Genomic DNA, 23909 nt, shown 5'->3' with positions numbered 1-23909 from the left:
AAGCAATCTTCAGTCTTCACATAATTTTGCCAAGAAAATTATCTTGAAGGCTATGGTAGGCGCAGCCCTTCATTCAGCCCATATCAAATCCCCGGCTAGTCAGATAGGCATTAGGCAATCTGTTAGCTTCTTTCAAACTTCATTCCTGGCTCCTTTGCTCCTTCCAAAATCAGTAATTTCCCGATAGATCCGCACCGCCGCGAATCCCCCCGTGTCACGGTGCCTGGACGCGCCCTTGCCGGGTCGTCGAGAGGACCATGGCACGCGCTGTTCGGCCGTGGGAGCGCAAACATACCGCTAACGAGTGTGGATGTGAGAACGCTAGCTGCACGCCGCTCCCAGAGACGTGAGGGCAAGGCTGGCGGGAGGATAACTCATGGAGAGAGAGAGAGAGAGAGAGAGAGAGAGAGAGAGAGAGAGAGAGAGAGAGAGAGAGAGAGAGAGAGAGAGAGAGAGAGAGAGCGAGAGAGAGAGTGTGTGCGTGTGTGAGAGAGTGAGAGAAGGAAAGAGAGAGAGAGAGAGAGAGAGAGAGAGAGAGAGAGAGAGAGCGCTGACAAACCAGACGAACAGATAGAAAGGGAGAGGGAAAGAAAGCTGGCTGGGGGAGGGAGGAATCTTGCATAACTGTAAATACGATGAGTTCCAGAGTGATCGATCAACCAATCAACCATCAGCGACTGCATTCTAACACGCTCCGTTAAAACGTAAATATTAATGTAACATTAGGATCACTTGGATCAGCCATCAGGCATAAGCCAAAGCTGCTCAAAACTATGTTCCATGCCCATAAATAGTTCATGTTGACGAGCTGAGCTATGTCAAATCCAGGGGGATCCAGGGGAGGGGCCTTAGGGGCTAAAGTCCCAAGCCGAAAAGATATGCCGCCCTACGGAGCTACGATTCGGGAGCTACGCCCTGCGTAGCTATACGATGAACATGCCCAACCCATAACCACAAACAACATCAGAGGAAGGGAGAGAAAATTGTATTCAATTTTCACTAAAGACAGGTAGAAAAATATAGAAATGAAACAGAAACAGAAAAAACAGGCACAACAGAAAAGACAGGTAGACAGGTGTTAGGAAGAAAACATGCCGCCCCCCCCCCCTCCACCCCATTACCATGCCATTAGTCCCTGTGCGAAGAAAATTCTGGATCTGCCCCCGGTCTAGACCGAATAAGGCTGCAAAATGGTCAAGGAATGGTCATTGCAGACGCTGAAGCTGACGACTGACGAGCTAGTACCTACTTTCTGTTTCTCCGGGCCCCGGTGCTCGGCGCCAACTGCGCCGGGCCAGGGGTCTGAACACCCCCGTCTAACTTGGATCCTGGGCCACGTAGCGACACGCGGTAAGCGGCATTCGAAACAGCGTCAAAAATAATGACGGAAACACTTCGGTCATTTTTTGGGGTCATCTCAAAGTTCAGGTCGACAGAGGTCATTAAAGGTCAAATTTTGCCTATTTCTACAATTTTTGAAACAACGCATTCGCAGTCGATAGTCCTTTCAACGCTCTTGCGTCAACATGTCCTCAGATTTGACCTCAGGTCAACGGTTTAGCCTCCAGAGTCCAGAGGGCAAAAACTCTTTAAAAAAAAGCCGTTTCCACGAAAACTGCTTTTCGTTAATGACTCTTGACTCAAGAAAGCCACAGGACTTTTGCCAACATCGTATTCCTCTCGTCGAGATGCGTCGAATGAACCTTAAGTTAACCTTGAAAGAAAAGTTTTTTTGAAAATTTGACCTCAGGTCAAGGTCATGACCTGACCGGAAAAGGTCATGTTGCATATTAGTCGATCCGTATTGTCGAGCTGAACACATTTGAAGTGTCTTCATCGCTCTAGCATGTCTCTATCAAAAGTTATTGTCAAAAAACTGCTAGGGACCGTTCATAACCTGATTTGACTTCAAGGACATAAGGAGAGGATGGGTGCCATCAGTGGCGGATCCAGGGGGGGGGCAAAATGGGCATTTGCCCCCCCCCCCAAACGGCATAATTTTAACATTACGCCTATGGACGATGCATGGAAAGAATCGATAAATTGTTATGGTTTGCCCCCCCCCCCCCCAAAAAAAAAAAAACTCTGAGCTGGATCCGCCTCTGGGTGCCATTTTGTTTTTGTTCAGCTTATTGATTTTAACTGTAATCCGATGTTTGAGAGTGCTTTGAATGACGTTCATCCGAAAAAGGCGCCTTTCAATTTTCTCCCATTGACTTATAATCGCAAAATTGACCTGACCTTTGGTCACCGATATCAAAATTCCGAGATCTAGATTTTATATATACTGTCACTCTTATCAATCGCTGAAGGTTTTAAGGCGATCGTTCAGTCGGTGTAGCTATGACGAGGATTCTATTTTTTTTTTCTTAGGTGAAGTCACTTGACGTGACCTGGTGACCTAACCTTGCGAGACCTGGGTCTGAATTGCGGAACATATGCATTAAGGTATCTGCGAAAATCGCAAGGGGTTGTTCAAACCCTCCCCCTGGCCCGGTGTCGGTTAAAGAACTGACCCATTACAGGTACAGGTATAACTGTATTACAACTCCAAATACATATTGAAATACATTTGTGTTGCACACTTTGTTAACTGGCAGCTGGCAGCGTGTAAAACTCGTCCTTATTCTACGAAAGCCTAGTTTGCATGGGTGGAGAATGTTTGAAAAAGTTACCCCGGCCGGCGACCGATAGTCGCGGGAAGACGATATACTCACGTTGTTCTCAACGGTCATCATCAAACCCCTATTCTGACGCATGGAATAGGATGCTGTGTTTGCTCAAGGATGAGCGTTGTATCCGACACCGTAATATTCATAACATTTTTGGAATGATCGAAAAGGCAATTTCCTTTTAAATCATTATTTCTTTTTAAACTTCCAATTTCACACCGAACCCAAACCAAACCATATGCCATTTTGAGTACCTAAATGTTGCGTTTTCACTTTTCAGCTTTTTATTGTGTCTCAAAATAGCTACAAAAAGACAACTCACCATAGTAGAAGCTTTACAGAGAAATTGACAGATCGAACCAAGCAAAGCACTAAAATAGGTCACTGACATCCACGGGCGTAGCCTTTTTCAATGTTGGACGGCTCTTATAATACAAACAGGGAGTCGATCCAGGAATATCGACCGGTCCCGGTCTCGTAGCTCAGTTGCTAGAGCGTTGGATTCCGCGTGGCGAGAGCACGCGGCCCGGTTACAACAGTCCGAGTTCGAAGCATGATGGCCGCTCGGTGTTTATGAGCACCCTGACGGGTACGCTCATAAACGGGTGTGGTTGCGGTTGGTGGCAGGTCAGTTGAAGGCAATGAGGTCAAACAGTAGTTTTGAAAAAGTGCGCCGAAGGCGCGCCAAAATTTCGAAACTGAACAGGATGTGAGAGCAATCTTGGCATTGGCGACCACACGCGGGTCTTAGGGTTGGAGATTATGGCAAGTTAAGTAAATGGTAAATACCTACCTGATTTGCAATATTACGCCCATGGAAGTCAACATTCGAAGAGCGTGAGTTTTCTTTTCTCGTATGGAGACAGCTTTTAGGATTTACAAGAGTAGAATTCAATTCAATTCAATTCAATTCAATTCAATGTGTATTCGCGATAGATCCACGCAAACTGGTGGCTTTTCGCCATCGTACGTAGTAAAAATAAAACAGTGATAAAAGGTATACATACAGTAGCATCCATCCAAAGCACAGATACACAAACAAAAACGTAAGGCAGGTGACAGTATACCCATTATCCATATAGGGCGCACAGGTAATCACAGCACTCGCCAACAAACCTCCCGGCTCCAGCTCTCGTCACGTTTCGACGGCACGCAGGTGGCGCTTTGCAGCAGTCTTGAATGAGGTTCCTGCAGGCTTCGGTACCTCATTATACAATTTCACACCGCTGAAACACAAGCGCTTGCGACCAGTCTCGGTACGAATACGTGGCACAGTCAGGAGGTCAGCAGACCGTGTGTCGTGATCGTGCTGGCGGCGAGCAGGAGCACCGATAGTCTGCGCTAATGGCGGCGGAACGAGGCATGACATGAGTCGGTGAATGACAAGAACTCGATGATAGGAAATGAGCTCGTCTGCTTTGAACCAACCCAGCGATCGAACCACGTCCGAAATATGGTCGGTCTTCCGACGTCCAGACACAACACGCGCAGCGAAGTTAATCAACTTTTGAATTCGGTGGACCTGCAGGCTTCACGCTGAGAAAAGTTACCCCGGCCGCGCCGGGGTAGGCTGAAAGTTACCCCGGCCACGGCCGGGGTGGCCGGGGCAGGTTCTCCACCCATGCTAGTTTGTATTTGTTTAACCTCATTCTGGTTACACATCCCGCTCGCCCTTTGCTTGAGAAACACAAATGCACCTTGCGACCCAAGCATATAGCTCTTGCGCAATAGTACCGGTCGGGAAACTACGAATAGCTACGAATAGCCTAGTTTGTATTTGTTTAACCTCATTCTGGTTACACATCCCGCTCGCCCTTTGCTTGAGAAACACAAATGCACCTTGCGACCCAAGCATATAGCACTTGCGTAATAGTACCGGTCGGGAAACTACGAATAGCTACTCGTCTCCTTCAATGGCGGATGCAGGGGGGGGGGGTATTCAAGGCCATTCCCCCCATAGCCCGGTGCCCCCCCCCCCTCCCCCGAGACCCGAGTTTTAACATTACGCCCATGGTGGTTCATGGAAAGAAATAGGCCATTTCGGCCATTTGTCCCCCCCCCCCCCAAAGTCCGGCTGGATCCGCCAATGGTCTCCTTAGCTATAAGCACCCCGGTAGCATGACCCTCAACTGGTCAGAGGGTTGATGCAACCCCTACGGTTTTTTGCGAATAATGAGCAGCGACAAGTTTTGAAATATACTCATGCGGAGCGTGCTTTTAAAACATTCTCTTTTTTAGTTGCGGTAACCGCGGTACAAGCCATCTGGATGCACGTTCAGACTTTAGTCAAGAAAATCACTCAATCTCAATTCAGTACGATTTGGCACAGAAAAGGGTACTGACCCGTGCACTCCCGGTCGTTCCACTTTCCGGGTATAATCAGTTTATACAGTGTCACACAATCCTCTTTCCCCCATCTGTTATTGGGCTCTCCATTTTTCCAGCTGGTATAATCCACCGGTGTACCGTCTACCCAGGCCCAGGAGTTGCCACCAAACCGTCTGAACAGCCCAATCCAGACGTCCTCCTCTTCACTGTCGCTCGGCAGACTAAGAATGTGGTCCTTGTTGCTGTTGTGGATGGACGCCAGTCTCGCTCTGGGGTCGTAAGACGCACAGCCCTGGTGTGCCTCCAGCCAGGTCGCTTTGGTGGGGGATATTAGGAAGCAGCTGTTTCCTCTGCGAATCCAGTTGGCAGGGCAAGCTCCGGGGGTTCGTGTCGGAGGAGGTAGCTGACGTTGAATTTCTTCCAGCTGTTGCTGAAGTTGCTGTTGATCCGCTGTCTGGCGTGCCTGGAGGTCGGTTATTTTCTGCTCAACTTGCTGCAGCTGATCCCTGAGCTCTGTCGTCGTGATACTGACGTGCTGCAGCTGATCCCTGAGCTCTGTCCTTGAGACTGGTCCTACTCGCTCCAGAAAGGTGTCTGCCAGGCCGTCGACGATATCTTTCACCGAAGCGGTAAAGGCACAGAGGACGGGCGTCAGCGCTGCGCTCCACACCACCAACAGGAGAAGCAGCAGCTTCATCGTTCCGCCGCTGGCGCTGACTCCACGATCGCCAGGACGAGACTGGGTGCGGCCCGACGAGCCCGACTGGAGTCATTTGTTTATCGATTAGTGCACACTGGACACTGGACATGCCATAGGCTCACTCAGGGAGTTGCCTGGTGCGGTGTTACTGAGATTCCAGGCCGTCAAATGTAAGCCAAGTTCTTCCGAGAAGGGTGCAGCGCGGGGATTTCTGGCTTCCAACCGAACATGATATGTCCTCTTATGTCCTGGGGTGTGGCTTGAGAATTGAGGTACCCGTGCCATGATAAACATGGGCTCAGATCCCAGGCCACCAGATCTTTGTAAATGCACTCGAGATCACATAAACAATAATCTAACATGATTCAATTTGAACTGAGATATGCCTAGGATTCAGTACATAGTTGAAAGAAAATGGTGATATAATCCTTGCAGCTTCATGATAAATAACATAAGTGTGGCTGAAATATACAATTAAAGTGCGCCAGTGTCTTTCCTTCTTTCATCCTTTCTTTTGTTGAGTATAGGTGTTTCGGACCTTCCGGACTATTTTGCACCGTGTGTGTTTATTTTATGTTAGATAGAGTGAATGAAAACGAGAGCCAGCTTATAAGCGATGAAGTGGAGTAGACCCATTTGAACGACAAAAGAAAAGAGGAAATGAAGTAACGTGGGATGAACGACAGTTTTAGGATTGAAAATGAGACTTGACAATAAGCTATGCTAATCGGGTCTATGTAAGTACGGACCTAAATCTACCCTACCCTCTAGGCATTGCTAACCTGCGCTTATCTCCGCAGGGTGTGATGTATTTGTCAGTTCCTAGTGACGTCATCATTCCTTTGCAGTGACGTCACTGTCCGCCTGCAATGACGTCATCTTTAGCCTTGGCGGCGGTGGCGGCCGGCACAGCCGTTCTGTCAGCTTTAATAGCTGCGGCCAAGGGCATGCCTACGTAGAAGGCTGGCAGAGTCATCTTGGCTCATTATTCCATTGTGACGTCATCAATTGATGTCATTATTGACTCTCATTTCCGGTGCGGGTATAGTTGTATTCCGGGAAGTTTGTGATCAGCTTCGCTTTTCTCAATTGTTTTAGGCATAAGAGTGTTTGAAATTCCGATTGATGGAATTCCAGATCCGGCATGGGTAAGGAAAGATTCCGTATACATTTTATGAGGGATTGGTGTTGTTCATACTGTAAGAGCATGTTCTTGTCGGTTTTAGCAGTCTTAAAGGAAGACACCCTAAACACTATGAAACGTTATTTTATAGAATGAAAAAGTTGTCGTCATGCCTGTTTTTCGCAAATTAAGAAATCGTCTTCTGTTTGCGACATCGCGTCAGACTTGTTTGAAAGCTGCGATCACATCACACCTTTATGTAGATACGTTCACCTGTCACTTTGTCAGACTTTCCAGTCATAGTCGCGCTGCTGGTCTCTAATGAATAAAAATATAATTTGAAACCGCACAATTATAATGCTGATGGGTACAAATACCAAACACGATGTCATCATAGGTCTACTTAGGTCATTGACGTAACTTTTATGCTAAAGGTTTCAAAATTGTCGAAATATGCGTGTTGGACATTACGCAGGTAACGCTTGGTATTTTAATGTTTAATATTCCTACGGGTCCTCGATGCTGTGAACATTCTGTTCCCGCATTGCAATGGGCTTTTCATTCACAACCAGATGTAATTTTTATCGCCATCATCCTCGAGTTGAGTGGCCCAGCCGTTTGCACAGAAACGAAAATGCCCCCCTCCCCCCAAAAAAAGTTATAAAGGACTCTGTTTTCCAATGCCACTATAAATGGCTCCGATTAAAAAATATCTGTGCGCTTTTACTATAAAGAACGTTTATTTCATTCATGGTTTATTGTCGTATCACGTTTATTATATTCATGGCTGTAACAACACCTCTGCACACACGGAAACAACATGAGCATGCAACATCGACTGAGCTGCCCTGTCGAAGAGCGGCACAAGTCATGCAAACAACACAGGCCACATCAGGTGCTCTAGCCCCATAGAAAAGAGTGGCTTAGAAGCGCAACTCGAGCCTCCATTGAAGGCCAAAACCGAGCCGAGTTAAAAGCCCAAGACTGGACGCAAGGGGAGACCTTGCCCTTTTCGATCCACGGCTGCTTGAACTCAACAGTAGTGATGTCAATCTTGATCTAGTCATGGCTTCGTATTGTTCAGCGGTCCAACCTCTTCGTGGTACCTCCTGCCAAGCTTTCCATTTCCTTCGAAAGTTCTGACACGACTTTCTTCAGCTCCTCCCAGACGCCAAGCTCCGTCCAGTATTTTTCCAACATCTCTCCATTCAAGTCCTTGCTGCAGCGTCCTGAAGAAGTCCCACAATGTGTCTCACCAAGTGTCTCAAGCATGATGAACCTCTGGGTGTCCTGCAAGGATCACTCATCGCTCCTAAGCGTTGGGAAAGTAGGAGAGGCAAGACTCAAAGCGGCGCCAGTAGTCAGTCACCCTCACTCGCTGAGTGTTGGTACATCCGTCAGGACCGGCCTTGTGCACCATGGCGTAGTCCTTGCAAGTAAACTGGCCATCCCCATCGCAATCCCGCGGGTACTTGGCCATGTACTTGCGGATGACAGCCGCCGAGCAGAAGGGGTCAGTCGTGCACGACTGGAAGTTGTACTGGGCAAAGTTGGGCTCCTTGGAGAGCTCCGAGTCGATGAAGAACGCGTTCGAGATGCGGAAGGGCCCGCAGAAGCCGTTCTCGCAGCCCAGCTGCGTGTTGCACGCGCTGGAGGCCTCGCAGATGCAGCCGAGACAGAGGGAGGAGACCAACTCCTGGGTGGTGGCCGGCACCACGGCCACAGCCGCCAGCACGGCGAACAGCACGACTCGGCACGTCTTCATCGCGGCACGGCTGAGCACGGTCTGGCTAGCCGCCGAGGCCACCCTCTAAATATGCCCTCGGTCCAAACAGGATTTCCCACCGGTGACGACGCCTCTCACGAGAGTTATTCGCTATTCGGACAGCGCTGCATGCTGAGTAGATTGGCGTCGTGCCCGATTATAGAGTCACCTGCGCAGCGGCCGTCCAGACAGGTGCTTCGGCAAATTAACCTTGGAGTCTCGGAATCACCAACGATGTTTGGGAACTCTCAGAAGACAGCCTTAACCGGAAAACGCCTCTAAAACCGGTCTCCGAAACGCACACGCATGCTGCAAATCCATGTAAACATCGGAGGGTATGGATGCATATTTTCAGACGCCAGTAGTGGCTCAATCCGGTTGGGTAGGAGAGGAGAGCACCGGCGATCAGTGAACCAGGAACTGGTGAGGTCAGGGTCAGTGACGGGTCACCGGGCGGCTCTAGCGGGACGGTGGCGGGTCGTGACGATGGCGATGGGGGGAAGGGAGGAGGGGGTGTTGTCTGTGCTCAGTAAGACGTGATTGTTGAGGGGATGGCTGGGGGGGATTTCAGTGTTATTATGCCGGTGTGATTAGGCCCAATCTCACAGTATTTTTTGGGGGGAAGGGAACTTAACTATTTGCTAACATGCTCTTAGCGTTGTTATAAGTACTCTTGTAGTGCTTGCCGTCATATTGTTTCTTGGAGTCTTTTGTTTTATTTATCTATCGACACTAGCTGAAGATTTCGTTAGATGATTTAAATGCTTCACATATAAACAACAATGATTAAGAAGGATGCTTTCCTAGAAACTAAAGCTTTCCAATGAAGTAACGTCCACACTACTCTAAGACAGTGCAGGGCGGCCATGATTGAGCTCACCGAGCGTCCCCGCCCAGTGGAGACTGCATTGAAGGAGGAGCATAACACCAGCGAGAGGCCAGCATAAGCCATGGCTGACAAATGACAGTACACACGCGTATCTCGTTTTGTAGTTGAGATACGAACTATCACAAGTGGTTTTAATGCAAGTAGATATAAAAGTATTTCATTTTCAGATATACCTAAGTGTAGGGGGAAAACTAAACTCATTTTATTTTGATAATTCTTTTGTCAAGAAAGTGGGTACATAACGGTATCGAAGCCATCCAACGGAATCGCTATTGGTTTTCATTTATTCTTTACGAAATCCTGACATTGTAAAATCGTGACCTTACGGTCATGTAAAGGTATGCATTGCTCATGAATATGATAAATATGCTTATATAACACTAGTCCATCTCGGGGTCCCCTACCTCATAGTTTTGGAATTCACTTTTGGAAGTCACTTGAGGCTTGGCTTTGATGACTGGTATTAAACACATTGCTAACATTCACTTTGTGGGTATTCGGCTTCACTCAGTGAATCAGTATTCACTTGAACAACTCACACAACGACGTTAACTTCTTGGGAGTGTACATTTACCGCTGTGGTGTTGCCTATCGAATGCATCTGCCACCGTTTAAGGCTGTGTCCACCCACACAACGGCACAACAGCATAGAACGGGTGGACGCATGACATCATCAGGTCGATGTTCTTCGACTCTCACCTTTCTCTTGGGAAAGCCCAAGCGCCGTGCCATCACTGATCACTGATCAGTCTCCATGACAAGAACCGATAGCTCGACTGCCGTGACCCAGTATGCAAGAAGCCAGTTTCGTTGCAGCTAGATGGTAATTACGTCACTCTAGGTGGAATATGACGTCACTCGAGGTGAAATATGACGTCACTAGAGGCAGCACATGACGTCATTCTCTAATATCTGGGCGCGGCATTAATCATTACCTGATGACAGGAACGGACTCAGCACTGCCCCTTACGGGCATCCAGGGATGCCGCTCGATGGGTGATCTCTGTTCAAACAATCAATAATACCTACATTTGTGGTTCCATAAAACAGGCATTGATCAGAGCTCTGCTCGTGATCGACCACTAAGCACTAAGCCGACTACTTTCGTCTCTCTCTCTCTCTCTCTCTCTCTCTCTCTCTCTCTCTCTCTCTCTCTCTCTCTCTCTCTCTCTCTCTCTCTCTCTCTCTCTCTCTCTCTCTCTCTCTCTCTCTCTCTCTCCTCTCTCTCTCTCTCCCCCTCTCTCTCTCCTTCTCTCTCCCTCTCTCTCTCTCTGTTTCTGTCTCTCTCTCTCTCTGTCTCTCTCTTTCTCTCTCTTTCTCTATCTCTCTCTCTCTCTCTCTCTCTCTCTCTCTCTCTCTCTCTCTCTCTCTCTCTCTCTCTCTCTCTCTCTCTCTCTCTCTCTCTCTCTCTCTCTCTCCCTATACCCCTCATCAAGGAAATAGTTTAAGTCTTTGGAATGGCGTATCCAAGGCCATATTACGTGGTACCTCATGCTCAACAGCAATATCCATCATTAAACGTAATACACCTTGCTGAAATTACTCATCATTGCTCATCACACATACCAAATGTTGGGGGTCTCTTTGTCTCTGACATGCAAAACGAGCGTTCCGTTAAAAAGGAACATACCTTGAGAATCGCGACACAGTCAAGTCCGCTTTGGTATGTTGGTTAACAGCTCAAGCAGACAAACATGATACGATAGCAACGTTAATTCCTCTCGCCAGAAATAACGGTTTCCTTTATACTTTCCGACTGAGTGGGATGATGGTTACGTTACGACCCTTCATCATTTTAACTCTAATTGCGAACTGCAATGAAATTTGTGGAAAAATGCACTTGTTTATCGTCAAAACAACTGACGCGGTATTGACAGCAGTTCATCAGCAAAAAGCCTTTTCTTTTTGTAATTCGCTCAGGATCACGCGCAGTTGCACACCCACCCATAGTAGGAACGCTAGGAAGGCATTTGGTTTCCATGTTCTCCTGAGATGCTTGTATCCGCTGTGCATAGAAGGAAAGTATAGGACTGAGCTACGTCCAAACTGCAACCTGCACACTGCACACTGCACAGTACACAGTCAACAGTGCACAGCTCTCGGCTCACTGTACCTCCTCAGGTACACTGTGTGCACTGTGCACAGAGTGTAATGCAGGCGCCATCCAGCGGCCGTTTACCTAACCTGTGTTTGTCTGAGCGGTCAGTCGGGAGAATTCAGCGCTGCTTATAGGTAGACCGGCGCTAGCGAGGCCACGCCGCGCCGCGCGGGTCGCTCTCATCAGGCCCATGCGGGATGTATTATGCACGAGGGGAGGGGCTGGCAGCGATATGTGTGCGGGGGACAGCGAAAACGCTTGATTGACCATATCAGTATATCATGGTATCATTGTATCTTAATGCAAATAAACATGTCAACATATCGGTACGGGTGAGTGACAAGACGGTTACGGCCTTGTCCGAGGAGAGGGGATGGACGTGGGAGCTGAAGAGCAATGAAAATGTCTAAGTTGATATTATTGCTTTTAAGGACAAGTCAGAGCGTTTGCTGGCTTTTGGATAAGAGGAATGTGACATCTTTAAAAACAGTGGGTCTGTGCATTGCCTTAGGTATATCGAGCATAATTGTTTGCAACAATTGATCAAGAAGCTCATTACCAAAAGTTTTAGCCGTGGTTGATGGAAAAATTGTTCTGAACTTGTGAGCTGCTCTCGTGGCCCACCATAGAACAATTTGTCATGTGTCGTTAGAGGCAATCCATACATTGATGTGTAGTAATGGCGCTGTCAATGGCCAACGACCATTACCATAATTTGTGCTCGATTCACCACGGCTGTCGCAGTGTGCGTATACACTCTCCTCTGTAAAAAGTAACCGGTAAGATAACGACCATTTCAAGTACACGCCTGACAAATCGGTCCATTTCTGTGTTTTGTTCACCGCTCAAGGAGGGAATGAACAAAATTAATTATGTCCTGTGTTTCCCCGTTCAAATATCCACATTCGTTACACGGTTGGAAGGGGGTTTCATACCACTAATTTGGCCCCATGCGTTTGACCAGGCGCGCATACCATCCCGCAAATAGCCGGGTGCTGGTCAGACCCTCTACGTTTTTTTGCGCGCCCTATCGCCACCGCTCGACTCCCGCCTTGGGCGCCGGTCGGCCCGACCGACCAAACTGCACAGGAGGGTGTAATACCAAACCTGGCCACCGGGGCCTCATAAAACAGCCCAACCCGCTGCTTTATCTACAAATCCGGCACGGAGGCGGGTATGGGATGGCCAAACCCGGTGTTAGACCGCCATCGGGCGCCGTAAGGCCGGGTTCCCACTGGGTCTCGCCCCAGGCCGGCCCGCGGCCGCGCAACTCCCGAAAAGTCGCACCGCACGCCACTCTGCCATCAACGGGTAAACACGTCGATAGGGCGTCCACCGGCCCGATGAACGGGCCGATAGCAGGCCAATTTAGACCGTATCGACGGCGGGAACGGCGGGCACGGCGCGCGCAGACCTGGAAACTATCGTTTAGCTTATCTGATGCTCTGAGAGGTTCGATAACGAGCGGTAAAAGGCTAAACACTTCCAAATGGTCGGGGAATCGGTCAAAAAGCATCTGCCTGTTTGGAAAGGGAGATGGGTAACTCACACGGATAGAAGATGGCGTTAGAAATGTCTTCAAAGGAACGTAAACTTAAAGGAAATAGTTCACTTTCACGAAATTATTTTTTTTTTGCAACGGATTTATGATTTTTTATGTTCAAAATAATCAGCAAAGAAAATAAAACCTTTTTGTAACAAAAGATTATTTTCTATATTTTGATATAGGAAGAACTTTTCAGTTTCTGTAAGGCACACGCGATCCAGTATGAAAAGAGCATGGGTCCCGAAAATTCTTCAGAAACAGAGAAATTATCGCAGCCACCGGCATTTGGGCGATCTGCTCGATCTGATAATGTTCCCCTGAATGTCCTAATTGATCAGTACGAGAATTTCTCTAGAGTTCTCGTAGATAATTTCTCTAGTTTCTGAAGAATTTTCGGGACCCATGCTCTTTTCATACTGGATGGAAATATATGCAAGGCACACATCCTCAACGCAAGACACCTTTTTCGGGACGAGAAATAGAATATCTTTGCCTAGGGTGATCGTTGGGCTGTAAAAGCTCCTGATTTATGCTCGTCTCTGCCCAAGCTACGGAACTGCTATTCCAGTTCAAAACCCATGTTAAAAAGTGAACTATTTCCTTTAACGGCAGCCTCCGTTGGGCTGTAAAAGCTCCTGATTTATGCTCGTCTCTGCCCAAGCTACGGAACTGCTATTCCAGTTCAAAACCCATGTTAAAAAGTGAACTATTTCCTTTAACGGCAGCCTCCCGGCTCCCAAACTCTCCAAAGTGCATTAGATAGCGTTGAGCGTTCCCTCCTTAGCGATAAATCGAGGAGCATTTGTATCACAGTTTTGCGTTTCTCGTTTGCCGACATAATTCATAGAGGCCGTTTTCACGACGGAATAGCAGGCATCTATTTGATACCAATATAATCCTTTGGTTCCTCAGGAATTTTAGTAGTTCTTTTTAGTAGGTTTACCAGCTTTCGAATGAATGGCGGGTTAGTTTGCTATTTTTCTATTAAATATCACATCGATTTACTTTATCTAAGGATTTATCACTAACATCAACATAAAGCGTAAGCACAATTATAAAATTATGAAATTATTAAATACTAGTACAATAGTTAAAAAAAGATACTGAGTTGCCACACTACAAAAGATATATTCATTTATGGCGCACGACAGACATTTAGAAAGCAGCGCCCTGTTTTATTGCACGCTGCTAGCCGCTTCCATTGGGTTTTGCAGGCCGACGTTATTGGTTGTTACACGTATGATGTCACGCGACTTGTGGCCTATCACGGCTCTTTAATGATCTCCACTAAATGAATGCAACAATGGCCTTTTAAGTTGATATCTGTGGCCATCTGTCTATGGAGCGACCAATATGAAAGTTAGATGAATTTACCGGGGTTACATGACTATGAGCAAGCAAATGTGTATCAGGAATGGATTCAGGTGGAGAATTGCGCTGGACCATGAGTGCTCGAGCGCTCCCAATTCCACGCCGGTTTGGCTTTGGAGCCGAGACAGACGATGCGGGTCAAGGTCACCGCTGGGGTAACGCTGGATTGGCTGCGCCCGAGCACCCGTAACGCGGCACAATTCTCCATCTATAGATTTTCCTATTCGCTCAGCATTGTGATACCTAGGTGTTGGTAATAGCAATTACTCTGCTTATGTACTTATCCCCGGTTATTTAAAAGAAGTTTTTGTGAGGGGATATCACGGCTACTGAGTACCCCGGTAGGTACTCAGTTGCCCTATTCACGACTTTCAAAGAATGCTCCGATATCTAAATACCGCACAGACCTACTGCATTGGTGAATCTGACAAAAGGTCTGTGGAATTACATTCCTCCTCACCACACCCCTAAAAACTCATCCAGTGTCCAAAACCACTTTTATCGACTCGCCAAAAAAAAAAAAAAAACACACACACACACACAAAGCATGGGGCATGTCAGCTCTCAGTTCATTTATCATTGTCTTTACCATGGTTCAATTGCATTGCGCGATTTAAAGCACGTGAGTGCCTATATAGTATATATGTAGAAAATAATATCTACAGCAAAACATCCAAAATTACAAAGGCTACAGTGCTTAAAAAGTAGGTTCATCAAGGAAGCCCATTTTTACTTGCGTTGTGTTCCCAACCATGCGATTCCAACGCGGGCTATTCGCAACGTCTGTTAAGGCACGTTAACAACTGACAAGCCGCCACCGCTGCCACTTATTCATAGATGGTTGATATCGCAGCTTGGGCGTCAGCAGCGCGGCCCACAACGCGTCGGCGCCAGCGCACGCAGCTGTTGGCACTCGGCAGCCGGTGTTGCGACTTAACGGCCGGCCGGCCCCATGAAGGAGAAGCTCTTGGTGAAGCTTTGTGATCGCCTCATAGCCGCCTTGGATGTCATCTTTCTTGGCAGATCCATCCGTTCAGATGGTACGGTGCAGTCTGGATAAAGGATGAAGTCCAACGCCGCTAACCCCGCGACCGCCACCCCACAACGTGGCCGCAGACCGAACGGGTGTGAGGGCCGTAAGGGCCACCCCGCCATCCGGTAGGTGGCTGAGCAGCCGGGCGCAGCGGCGCCTGGGCGGCGGCCGCGCTGAGATGAAGTCCCAAACCGCCATGTCGCCATCACCGCCATCACCATTGCTGCAGCTGTTCCCAACCGCCTCAGTCGCCGCCGTTTTGCCAGCAGTCGCGCCGCGGAATGGCAGAAGCTCCAGAGTAGCCTCCAGCGCCCCTCTCCGCACGTGTGCAGGTGCACTGCGGCCGCCGGGTCCGACGTCCAGGCAGAACATGATATTTCCATGCTGCTCCGACGGTGGGCTGGTCTTGTTTGGGCGTTCCTCCACTGTGACGTCAGTCACGCCTGCCCCGGCCAGGGCGCAGAGGCCGACGTGTCACCATCCGGTTGCAGTCCTCAGTCGGGTCGCAACGTGTACCTCTTCCGCAGCGTGGAGCGCGCTCCCGCTGGGCAGCGATACAGCCAAAAGTAGCATAGCATGCGGGCGGCCAGCGCTGCGCCGGACAGCGGACCCATGCCGGGGGTATGCCGGTCTCGGCCATTAGCGGGGTCGTCGGGGCCGAGGCTGTACATACAGCTGGTGACCGCGTGAGCCGCCAATCGAAGCTCACGGCTTATAAGCTCGACGCGGGCATCACACGCCGTCCCGATGGGAGCTCCACGACGCCGCCGCGAACTCCAGCGCGGCTCGCAGCGCGAAGACCAGTACGGACGGCCGGGGCAAACGGCGTGCGGGAGTCGCAGGCGACGTTCTGCGGACAGAAAGGGTTGGGCATAAGCTGGTCGGCAGGACACTCTTGAGCCGAGCCTTTGATGTAATTACAGATGATCCAGAAGCATGCACAAAAATTTATGACACACTATTCTCATTTATGTATTTGCTACATATGATATGATATACCAGCTCATGATCAGTGACGCATTCTGGGCAATATGTTCTAAAGTGAAGTAACTGAAGTTACAGCTTAAAAGCTTAAAAAACAGCTTAAAAAAACACACACACACACATTCGATAGCTTATGAGAATAACATCCCTTGTGTGCTTAATGCAGGAAAATATTTTTTTTTCACTTTTTTAGAAACAGCAAAAGAGTTGTCAACAAGCCATGTCAACTATCTAAACAATTTTTATGGAAACTGCTCTAGCTAGCTTAAAGTTCCACAACGTTTCCGGAGCACCGTACCCAAACTCAGTTCATGTTACAAGAAAAAACAGTAATTATGCCTCCTAATTTTGAATGAAATATAGGTATGAGTAATTTGATTTGGAAAGCAACAAATTTCCGCACATCATTTTAGCAAAATTACTATTTTCTTCAGCCATCAGGTTACACAAAACTATAGTAAACTTTATGATCTAGTTTACACAAAACCAAAGCCCCGATTTTAACAAATGTAGATAAAATTTAAACAATTTTAAAAAATGTATCGTGGAGAAAATGAAAAGTGTAGATTTGTAAAGCCGGTGTCGCGGAGGACCGCTTGATTACATAGCGGGTTCAGACTTCAGCGCGAGCTCCAAATAAATTTGAGCTGATTTAGAGGAGAAAAAGTGGGAACTTCTGAAGTGGGTCAATAAAGCGAAGCAATGTAGAAACAGTATTTGAATATTAAGTCGAATTAAGCAATTAAGACAAAACACAACGCGAGTAAAATATCACAAACATATGATGCCGCGATGACCCGGATGTTAAGCTATTGATTGTCACATTGCATTGAGCAAAGCTAACGTAATTAAGCTCTTTGAAGTTTGATTGAGTGAAGAAACGGACGGTTACGATTAGCATTTGCATGAGTTTTAATGTACAGTAAATGATGAAGCTTGGGTGTAATTATAAAGCTGTGTAGGTAAGTGAATTTAGAATATCGGCGAGCAAGAATGGCCGGAAAGAAGAAGAAAGGAACACAGCCCCCTGAAGGTTCAGAACAGATGGCGGAAGACAACGCGACGGAGCTTTCCCTAAAGAAGAACATGACGGCAACAGTGAGAGAGTTTCATAAAGCTCAGAGGGAACTCAACTCGCTAGTCGAAAGCGGAGAGTTAACTGTAGGGAACTCAGCAGAAATATTGGAGTCCATGGACAACCTGACTGAAAAACTGAATGAAATTGGGGAAGCTCTAAGCTTGAAGATGTCTGAACAAACAGAAAGAGAAGAGCTGTGGATAGAGATAGAACAGATGGAGAAGGACGGCAGAGAAGCAGTAAGATTCGCCAACAAAATGATCAGAGAGAAATTGGCTTCCATAAGTTCCCAAGGAAATGAAGAAGCACCAAGAGCGCAGAAGAAAGCAGAGGCTAGAAGCGCTCGAATCGACTGGGGCGCGTATGGATTAAAAAATCCCCCGCTGTCGGTCTTCTCCGGGGACAACAGAAAATATGAAGACTGGAAGACCACGTTTGATGCATTTGTCGACGGCGAAGAAATTCCAGAGAAGTTTAAGATGATGCAGCTTCGCAACTGTCTTTCCGGAGAGCCACTCAAGCTGGTGGAAAGATACAGCCCTACCAAAGCCGGATATGACAAGGCTAGGAGTGAATTGGATCGAAGGTATGGAGGGTCGGGCCGCCGGATACGGTATCAGCTGGAAGAAATCAGACACCTGAGACCGGTCCGTCAGGGCTCATACAAAGATCTCGAAGATCTAGCCGATCGAGTGCAGAGTCTGGTGACCCAGCTTGAAGAGCATGGAGGGGCTGGAGATCTCTCGGACGTCTCAGCCTATTATATTCTTGTACAAGAAAAGCTGCCAGCCACCTACCTCAAGAGTTACAAGCGCTGGCTGCAAGTTCAAAAAGAAAAGGACAGCTTCACTCTCTTCGCCGGTTGGCTCTCAGATGAAGCGGTGTGTGAGAGAGATGCCCATGAAATGAGCGGAGCCGGAAGCAGTCACTGGCAGTCAGAAGACCGAAAGAAGTCGAAACCGAGGCACGGAGAGAAACGAGGCGAACACGAATACAAGAAGAGCTTCAATGCAAGAAGTGAACACCGTGCCAAAGAGAATGGACCCATGAAGTGCATGTACTGCGGCGGAGAGCACAAGTTGGAAGTGTGCCCCATGTTTTGCCAGTGGACTGTTGGGAGCAGGTATCACTTCTGCAAGACGAAGGGTATATGTTTTCGCTGCCTTTCAGGAACTCACAACGGCCGTAACTGTCGCCAGTATCCTGGCTGTTCTGTCGCGGCGTGCGGCGGCAGCCATCATACACTACTGCACGCTGAAGCCAGCGGTTTGACCTGCTCCGAGGCTCCCACCGGAGGCGCAGCCATTCGGGAGACAGAACAGAGGACCGCTAATGCTTCGCAGGTGTTCAAAACAAAACAGGTTCAAGAAGACACGAGCACCGTAGCGTTCCAAACAGTCCCTGTCAGACTGACCAATGGAACAAGATCAGTGGTGGTGAACGCGCTGCTCGACCCCTGCTCGGACGCAAGTTTCGTCACCAGAGCCACTGCTGAAGAGCTGAAACTCAGTGGAACCGAAGAGAGGTTTGAGTTGGGGACGGTGAATGGAAATGAATCGGTGAACATGAAGAAAACCGAAGTGAAGATGAGTTCTCTGGATGAGAAGTTTGGCATTGACTTGAGTGCCTTCGTCATTGATGACCTGTCAAGTGCTTCTACGATCGGTGATTGGAATGGCATTAAGTTGAAGTGGGACCACCTGAAGTCTCTGCCATTTCCAACACCTACGAAGAAGCAAGGCGTGGACATGCTCATCGGACTTGCCAGGAACACCATGGAACTCTTCATTCCGCTGGAGACTGTGAAGGGCGGTGAAGACGATCCAGTGGGTATCAGAACACCGTTGGGATGGACGGCATTCGGACTTCTCGGATATGAGCGCAGCGGAAGCAACAGCAAGACGATGAGGACGAACATGAAGGTGATGAAGTTGGAAGAGTTGAAGAAGCTGAAGTTGGCTCATTCCGAAGAGGCGCCACCAAAACCGGAGAAGCACAATGAAGAAGAAATCGAAGCAATGAGGGCAATGACCAGTTTGGACCTGATCGGGATCCAAAATGAAGCTGAAGTTCTGTCTCATGAAGACAAGATAGCGACAAAAATAATGGAGACTTCTCTGAAGTTTGATGGCGAGCGCTATGAAGTTGCTGTCCCGTGGCGAGACGGAAAGCCAAACCTGCACGGAAACTTTGGATACGCGGTCAAAAGGCTCGAGAGGACCGAGAAGTCGTTGAAGAAGGCGGGGAAGGAGCTGCTGACGGACTACGACGCCGTCTTCAAAGACTACCTCTCCAAGGGCTACATGAAGAAGCTTGAAGGTGAAGACAGGATGACTGCTGAAGAGGACGGATGGTTTCTGCCACATTTTCCTGTGATAAGAAGCGACCGAGTCACCACGAAACTGAGAGTGGTCTATGACGCTGCCGCCAGCTTCAGAGGCAGAAGTCTCAACAGCCAGCTCTACACGGGTCCATCAATGTGCAACGACCTCATTGAAGTTTTGCTCGGTTTCCGTCGGCACCCAATCGCCCTCACGGGCGATGTGAAGGAAATGTTCCTGCAGGTGAAACTTCCAGAGGAAGATCAGAAGTATCACAGAGTGTTGTGGAGGAACGGTGATGAAGAACGTGAAGTTGATGTATATGAAGCGAGCAGGTGGTTATTCGGCAACGCAGCAGCACCCTTTGCAGCGCAGTTTGTTGTGAAGCGGAACGCCGAGATTCACGCAGAGAAGCTTCCCTTGGCAGCAAATGTCGTGAATGATTCGTTCTATATGGATGACGCCATCACCTCATTTGAAGATGTCGAAGCAGCAGTGGAAGCTCGGAAACAGCTGACCGATCTCATGGCAGGAGCTGGAATGAAGATAAGGAAGTGGATGAGCAGCCACACAAAAGTCATGGAAACTGTGCCACCTGAGGATCGAGCTGAGAAGTCTTCCGTGAAAATCGAACAAGATTCTTCTCCAAACAAGGCCCTGGGTGTTGTCTGGAACGCAGAAGATGATGTGATCAGCGTCAGCTCCGGTCCGAGGACAGATGAAGCTGAAGACAAAGGCACAATCAGAACCAAGAGAAGTTGTCTGAAAGTTCTAGCCTCCGTGTTCGATCCGCTCTGCCTCTGCTCGCCTTTCACGGTCACAGGGAGGCTGCTGTTTCAACAGACATGGCAGCTGAATCTGGACTGGGATGATGACCTCCCACCGGAGCTGGAACGGAGATGGAGAAGATGGGAGTCAGAGCTGCGAAGATTGGAGTCAGTGAACGTGCCTCGCTGTCTGCATCCATTTGAAGAGATCTGCCGGCAGGAGATACACGTGTTTTCAGACGCGTCAGAGTCTGCATACGCCGCCGCTATATACGTAGTAAGCCAACAGGATGAAGAAAGGTCATCAAGACTGGCCATGTCAAGGGTCAGAGTGGCGCCCAAGTCGACAAAAGTCAGCATACCACGGCTCGAACTCATGGGAGCACTGCTTGGCGCCCGGCTAGTGAAGAAGGTGTGCAAGATGATGAACATTCCGATGACCCGAGTATTCTTCTGGTCAGACTCAGTGAATGTTCTCTGCTGGATCCGCAACGACGTCAGCAGGTTCCAGAGCTTCGTGGCACACCGGGTGTCGGAAATCAGAGACACTACAGAGCCAAGACAGTGGCAGCACGTGCCCGGGACAAGAAACCCAGCCGACCTGCCGACCAGAGGCCAGAGCTTGGATGAGATGGCCCAAAGCAAGATGTGGTGGGAAGGTCCGGACTTCCTGTGTCAGCCACCCGATTATTGGCCAGAGAAGAAAGATTTCTCACAGGAGAAATTCGACAGAAGTGAAGATCGACAGACAAAACAGGTGAAGAACACGCAGATGAAGAAGCTGGAAAAGGAGTCACGCCTTGATCCTGCTCGTTTCTCATCTTGGGTGAAGTTGGTGCGAACCACGGCTTACGTGCTAAGATTCGTGTCGAATCTGAAGACGAGGTCCGGCCGTGACCTACAGCTGACCTCAGACGCCTCATTGGTGCATCCATTGGATCCATCTGAGCTGAAGACGGCGGAGACGTTCTGGGTGAAGCTGGCTCAAAGTGAGTTTGAAGAAGAGAAGCGTCAGCTCGTGGCTCAGGCAGGCCACTCCGCCACAGGAAAGCGGCCAAGGGAGCTAAAGGACAGCAGCATTCGACGGCTATCTCCATTCTTGGATGGCGATGGCATTCTTCGAGTCGGTGGTCGCGTGCGCCGGTCAGATATACCGTTCGAAGCAAGACACCCAGCGCTGTTACCCAAACAGCACGCCGTGACTTGTCTCATCATCGAGCAGACACACAAAGACGCAGACCACGAGATGGGAGTGGAGCACACCATTTCCGAGCTGAGGCAGCGGTTCTGGATCATCGCCGCAAGAGAAGCTGGCAAACGACCCATACGCACCTGCCCGGAGTGCATCAGAAGACGGCGCCAGCCAGAAGCACAGAAAATGGGCTCGAAGCTACCCAGTCATGCGCAACCAACGCAGTCAGCATTCAGCCACATTTCGGTGGACTTCGCCGGGCCCTTTGAGACTCGTCAGGGCCGCGGGAAAACAAGACAGAAGCGGTACTTGTGCGTGTTCTACTGTCTGCTCACGAAGGCCATTCACTTAGAAGTGGCGTACGGTCTGGATACCGACAGTTTCCTTCGAGCCTTCATGCGATTCATATCAAGAAGAGGCAGACCGAGCCACGTGACGTCTGACAACGCCACCAACTTCGTCGGAGCAAGCAAGGAGATCAGGAAGCTACTGCTTCAGCTTGATGAAGATCAAGTCAAAGACAAGACAGCGCACCTCTACATCAAGTGGCACTTCATCCCGCCGGGAGCGCCTCACTTCAACGGTGGATGTGAGGCAACAGTGAAGTGTGTGAAGAGGAGCCTGCGCAAAACGCTGCAGAGTGCAGACCTGACTGATGAAGAGCTACAGACTTCTTTCTGTCGTGCCGAGGCGCTGCTGAACTCTCGGCCAATCACAGCGGTGTCGTCCGATCCAAATGACGGCCCTCCGCTGACCCCGGCGTCGTTCCTGCTGGGTCATAATGAAGTTGACCTGGCACCGACCTCCTGTAACGACCGCAACTACCTGAAGCGAAGGTGGCAGCGGCTGGAACAACTCAACAGGGAATTCTGGCGCCGCTGGATCCGAGAGTACCTGCCGAGTCTGCAAGCCAGACAGAAATGGACCGAGGCTTCACGGAACATCCAAGAAGGCGAAGCAGTTCTGCTCGTCGACCAGACCGTGCCGCGCGGCTCGTGGCCCCTGGGAAGAGTCACCGCCACGTTCCCCGGCCCGGACGGACTGGTGCGGGTCGCTGAGGTCAAAACGTCAAAGGGCGTCTACAGGAGACCAGTGACGAAGATCGTCAGACTGGAGCTGGATCAGTGATGCAAGGGACTGATCGAGACATGTGAGGTGTGATAGTGATTCAGAGTGATTGGGAATCACTCAGCGTGGGGGGTGATGTCGCGGAGGACCGCTTGATTACATAGCGGGTTCAGACTTCAGCGCGAGCTCCAAATAAATTTGAGCTGATTTAGAGGAGAAAAAGTGGGAACTTCTGAAGTGGGTCAATAAAGCGAAGCAATGTAGAAACAGTATTTGAATATTAAGTCGAATTAAGCAATTAAGACAAAACACAACGCGAGTAAAATATCACAAACAGCCGGGATATTTCAATTTCACGGATTAGGCACTTAAAGAAATATCTTCACCTTTCTTTGAGCCACCAGCCTTCATCCAAGTTTTACACGAATGTAGTGAAGCAGACAATGTGGCAACTCAAAATTGTGATGGTTTGAGATAATTATGACGGTAAAAGAAAAAGCAACACAAGGTTCCTTACCCTCGTTTTTTTCACATGGGTTCAGATGAGGCTTCAACTGTTGCCGACCTGAGGAGCTATAGGGACTTGAGCTTTCCAAAACTCAATTTCTAAGGGCACTGAGCAGTGTTTGGCTTTCACACGAATGCGATAGTAAGTTATATGAAGTTGACAAAGCAAGCAAAGCAAAGCATGATGCCCCGCGCGTCCGCCCGCGACCACGCCCCGCGTCCGACTCCCGACCGCCGCGTGACCCGAGGCGCCCGGCGGTCACGTGACCTACCGGCCGGGACTGCAAACGGCCCTCATCACCATTCTTGTATGACGTCATATCCTACTGAGGTGCTGATTGGTCGGAATTAGATACCTGAAGGTAATTATCTGCCGTAGTTATTTTTGTTTCATTGTTTTGCGTGTTTTCTTATATGAAATGTAATTAAAAAATTTGTCATATTTTAATCACCATTAAAACATAACT

General features: G+C 48.9%; 3 protein-coding genes across 3 annotated transcripts; 1 reads left to right on the top strand and 2 right to left on the bottom strand.

Annotated features, from left to right (window-relative positions):
• Nucleotides 1-4977: 4977 nt before the first annotated feature.
• Nucleotides 4978-5697, bottom strand: LOC122388533 (C-type lectin lectoxin-Enh5-like). Its single transcript, XM_043379723.1, has one exon. It carries the CDS (start codon nt 5695-5697, stop codon nt 4978-4980), a length of 720 nt encoding a protein of 239 aa, XP_043235658.1.
• A 2438-nt stretch (nt 5698-8135) lies between these two features.
• On the bottom strand, nt 8136-8588 carry LOC122388532 (lysozyme 2-like). The gene has a single exon (XM_043379722.1). It carries the CDS (start codon nt 8586-8588, stop codon nt 8136-8138), a length of 453 nt encoding a protein of 150 aa, XP_043235657.1.
• An 11104-nt stretch (nt 8589-19692) lies between these two features.
• Nucleotides 19693-22995, top strand: LOC122388531. Its single transcript, XM_043379720.1, has 2 exons — nt 19693-19906; nt 21137-22995. Exons 1-2 carry the CDS (start codon nt 19693-19695, stop codon nt 22993-22995), a joined length of 2073 nt encoding a protein of 690 aa, XP_043235655.1.
• The last annotated feature ends 914 nt before the right edge of the window (nt 22996-23909 follow it).

The sequence above is a fragment of the Amphibalanus amphitrite genome, unplaced genomic scaffold, assembly GCF_019059575.1.
Source record: "Amphibalanus amphitrite isolate SeventyFive unplaced genomic scaffold, NRLGWU_Aamphi_draft 000326F_arrow, whole genome shotgun sequence".
Lineage (NCBI taxonomy): Eukaryota > Metazoa > Arthropoda > Thecostraca > Balanomorpha > Balanidae > Amphibalanus > Amphibalanus amphitrite.
The sequence above is the reverse complement of the archived record's forward strand: the minus strand, read 5'-3'. Positions and strand labels throughout refer to the sequence as shown.

What these genes read in the sequence shown, in the direction of transcription:
- LOC122388533 (XM_043379723.1), bottom strand. Translation starts at nt 5,697, where the DNA reads ATGAAGCTGCTGCTTCTCCTGTTGGTGGTGTGGAGCGCAGCGCTGACG.
- LOC122388532 (XM_043379722.1), bottom strand. Translation starts at nt 8,588, where the DNA reads ATGAAGACGTGCCGAGTCGTGCTGTTCGCCGTGCTGGCGGCTGTGGCC.
- LOC122388531 (XM_043379720.1), top strand. Translation starts at nt 19,693, where the DNA reads ATGGAGACTTCTCTGAAGTTTGATGGCGAGCGCTATGAAGTTGCTGTC. An exon ending in CTACATGAAGAAGCTTGAAG is followed by an intron (nt 19,907 to 21,136) that starts GTGAAGACAGGA and finishes TCTTCTGGTCAG; the next exon opens with ACTCAGTGAATGTTCTCTGC.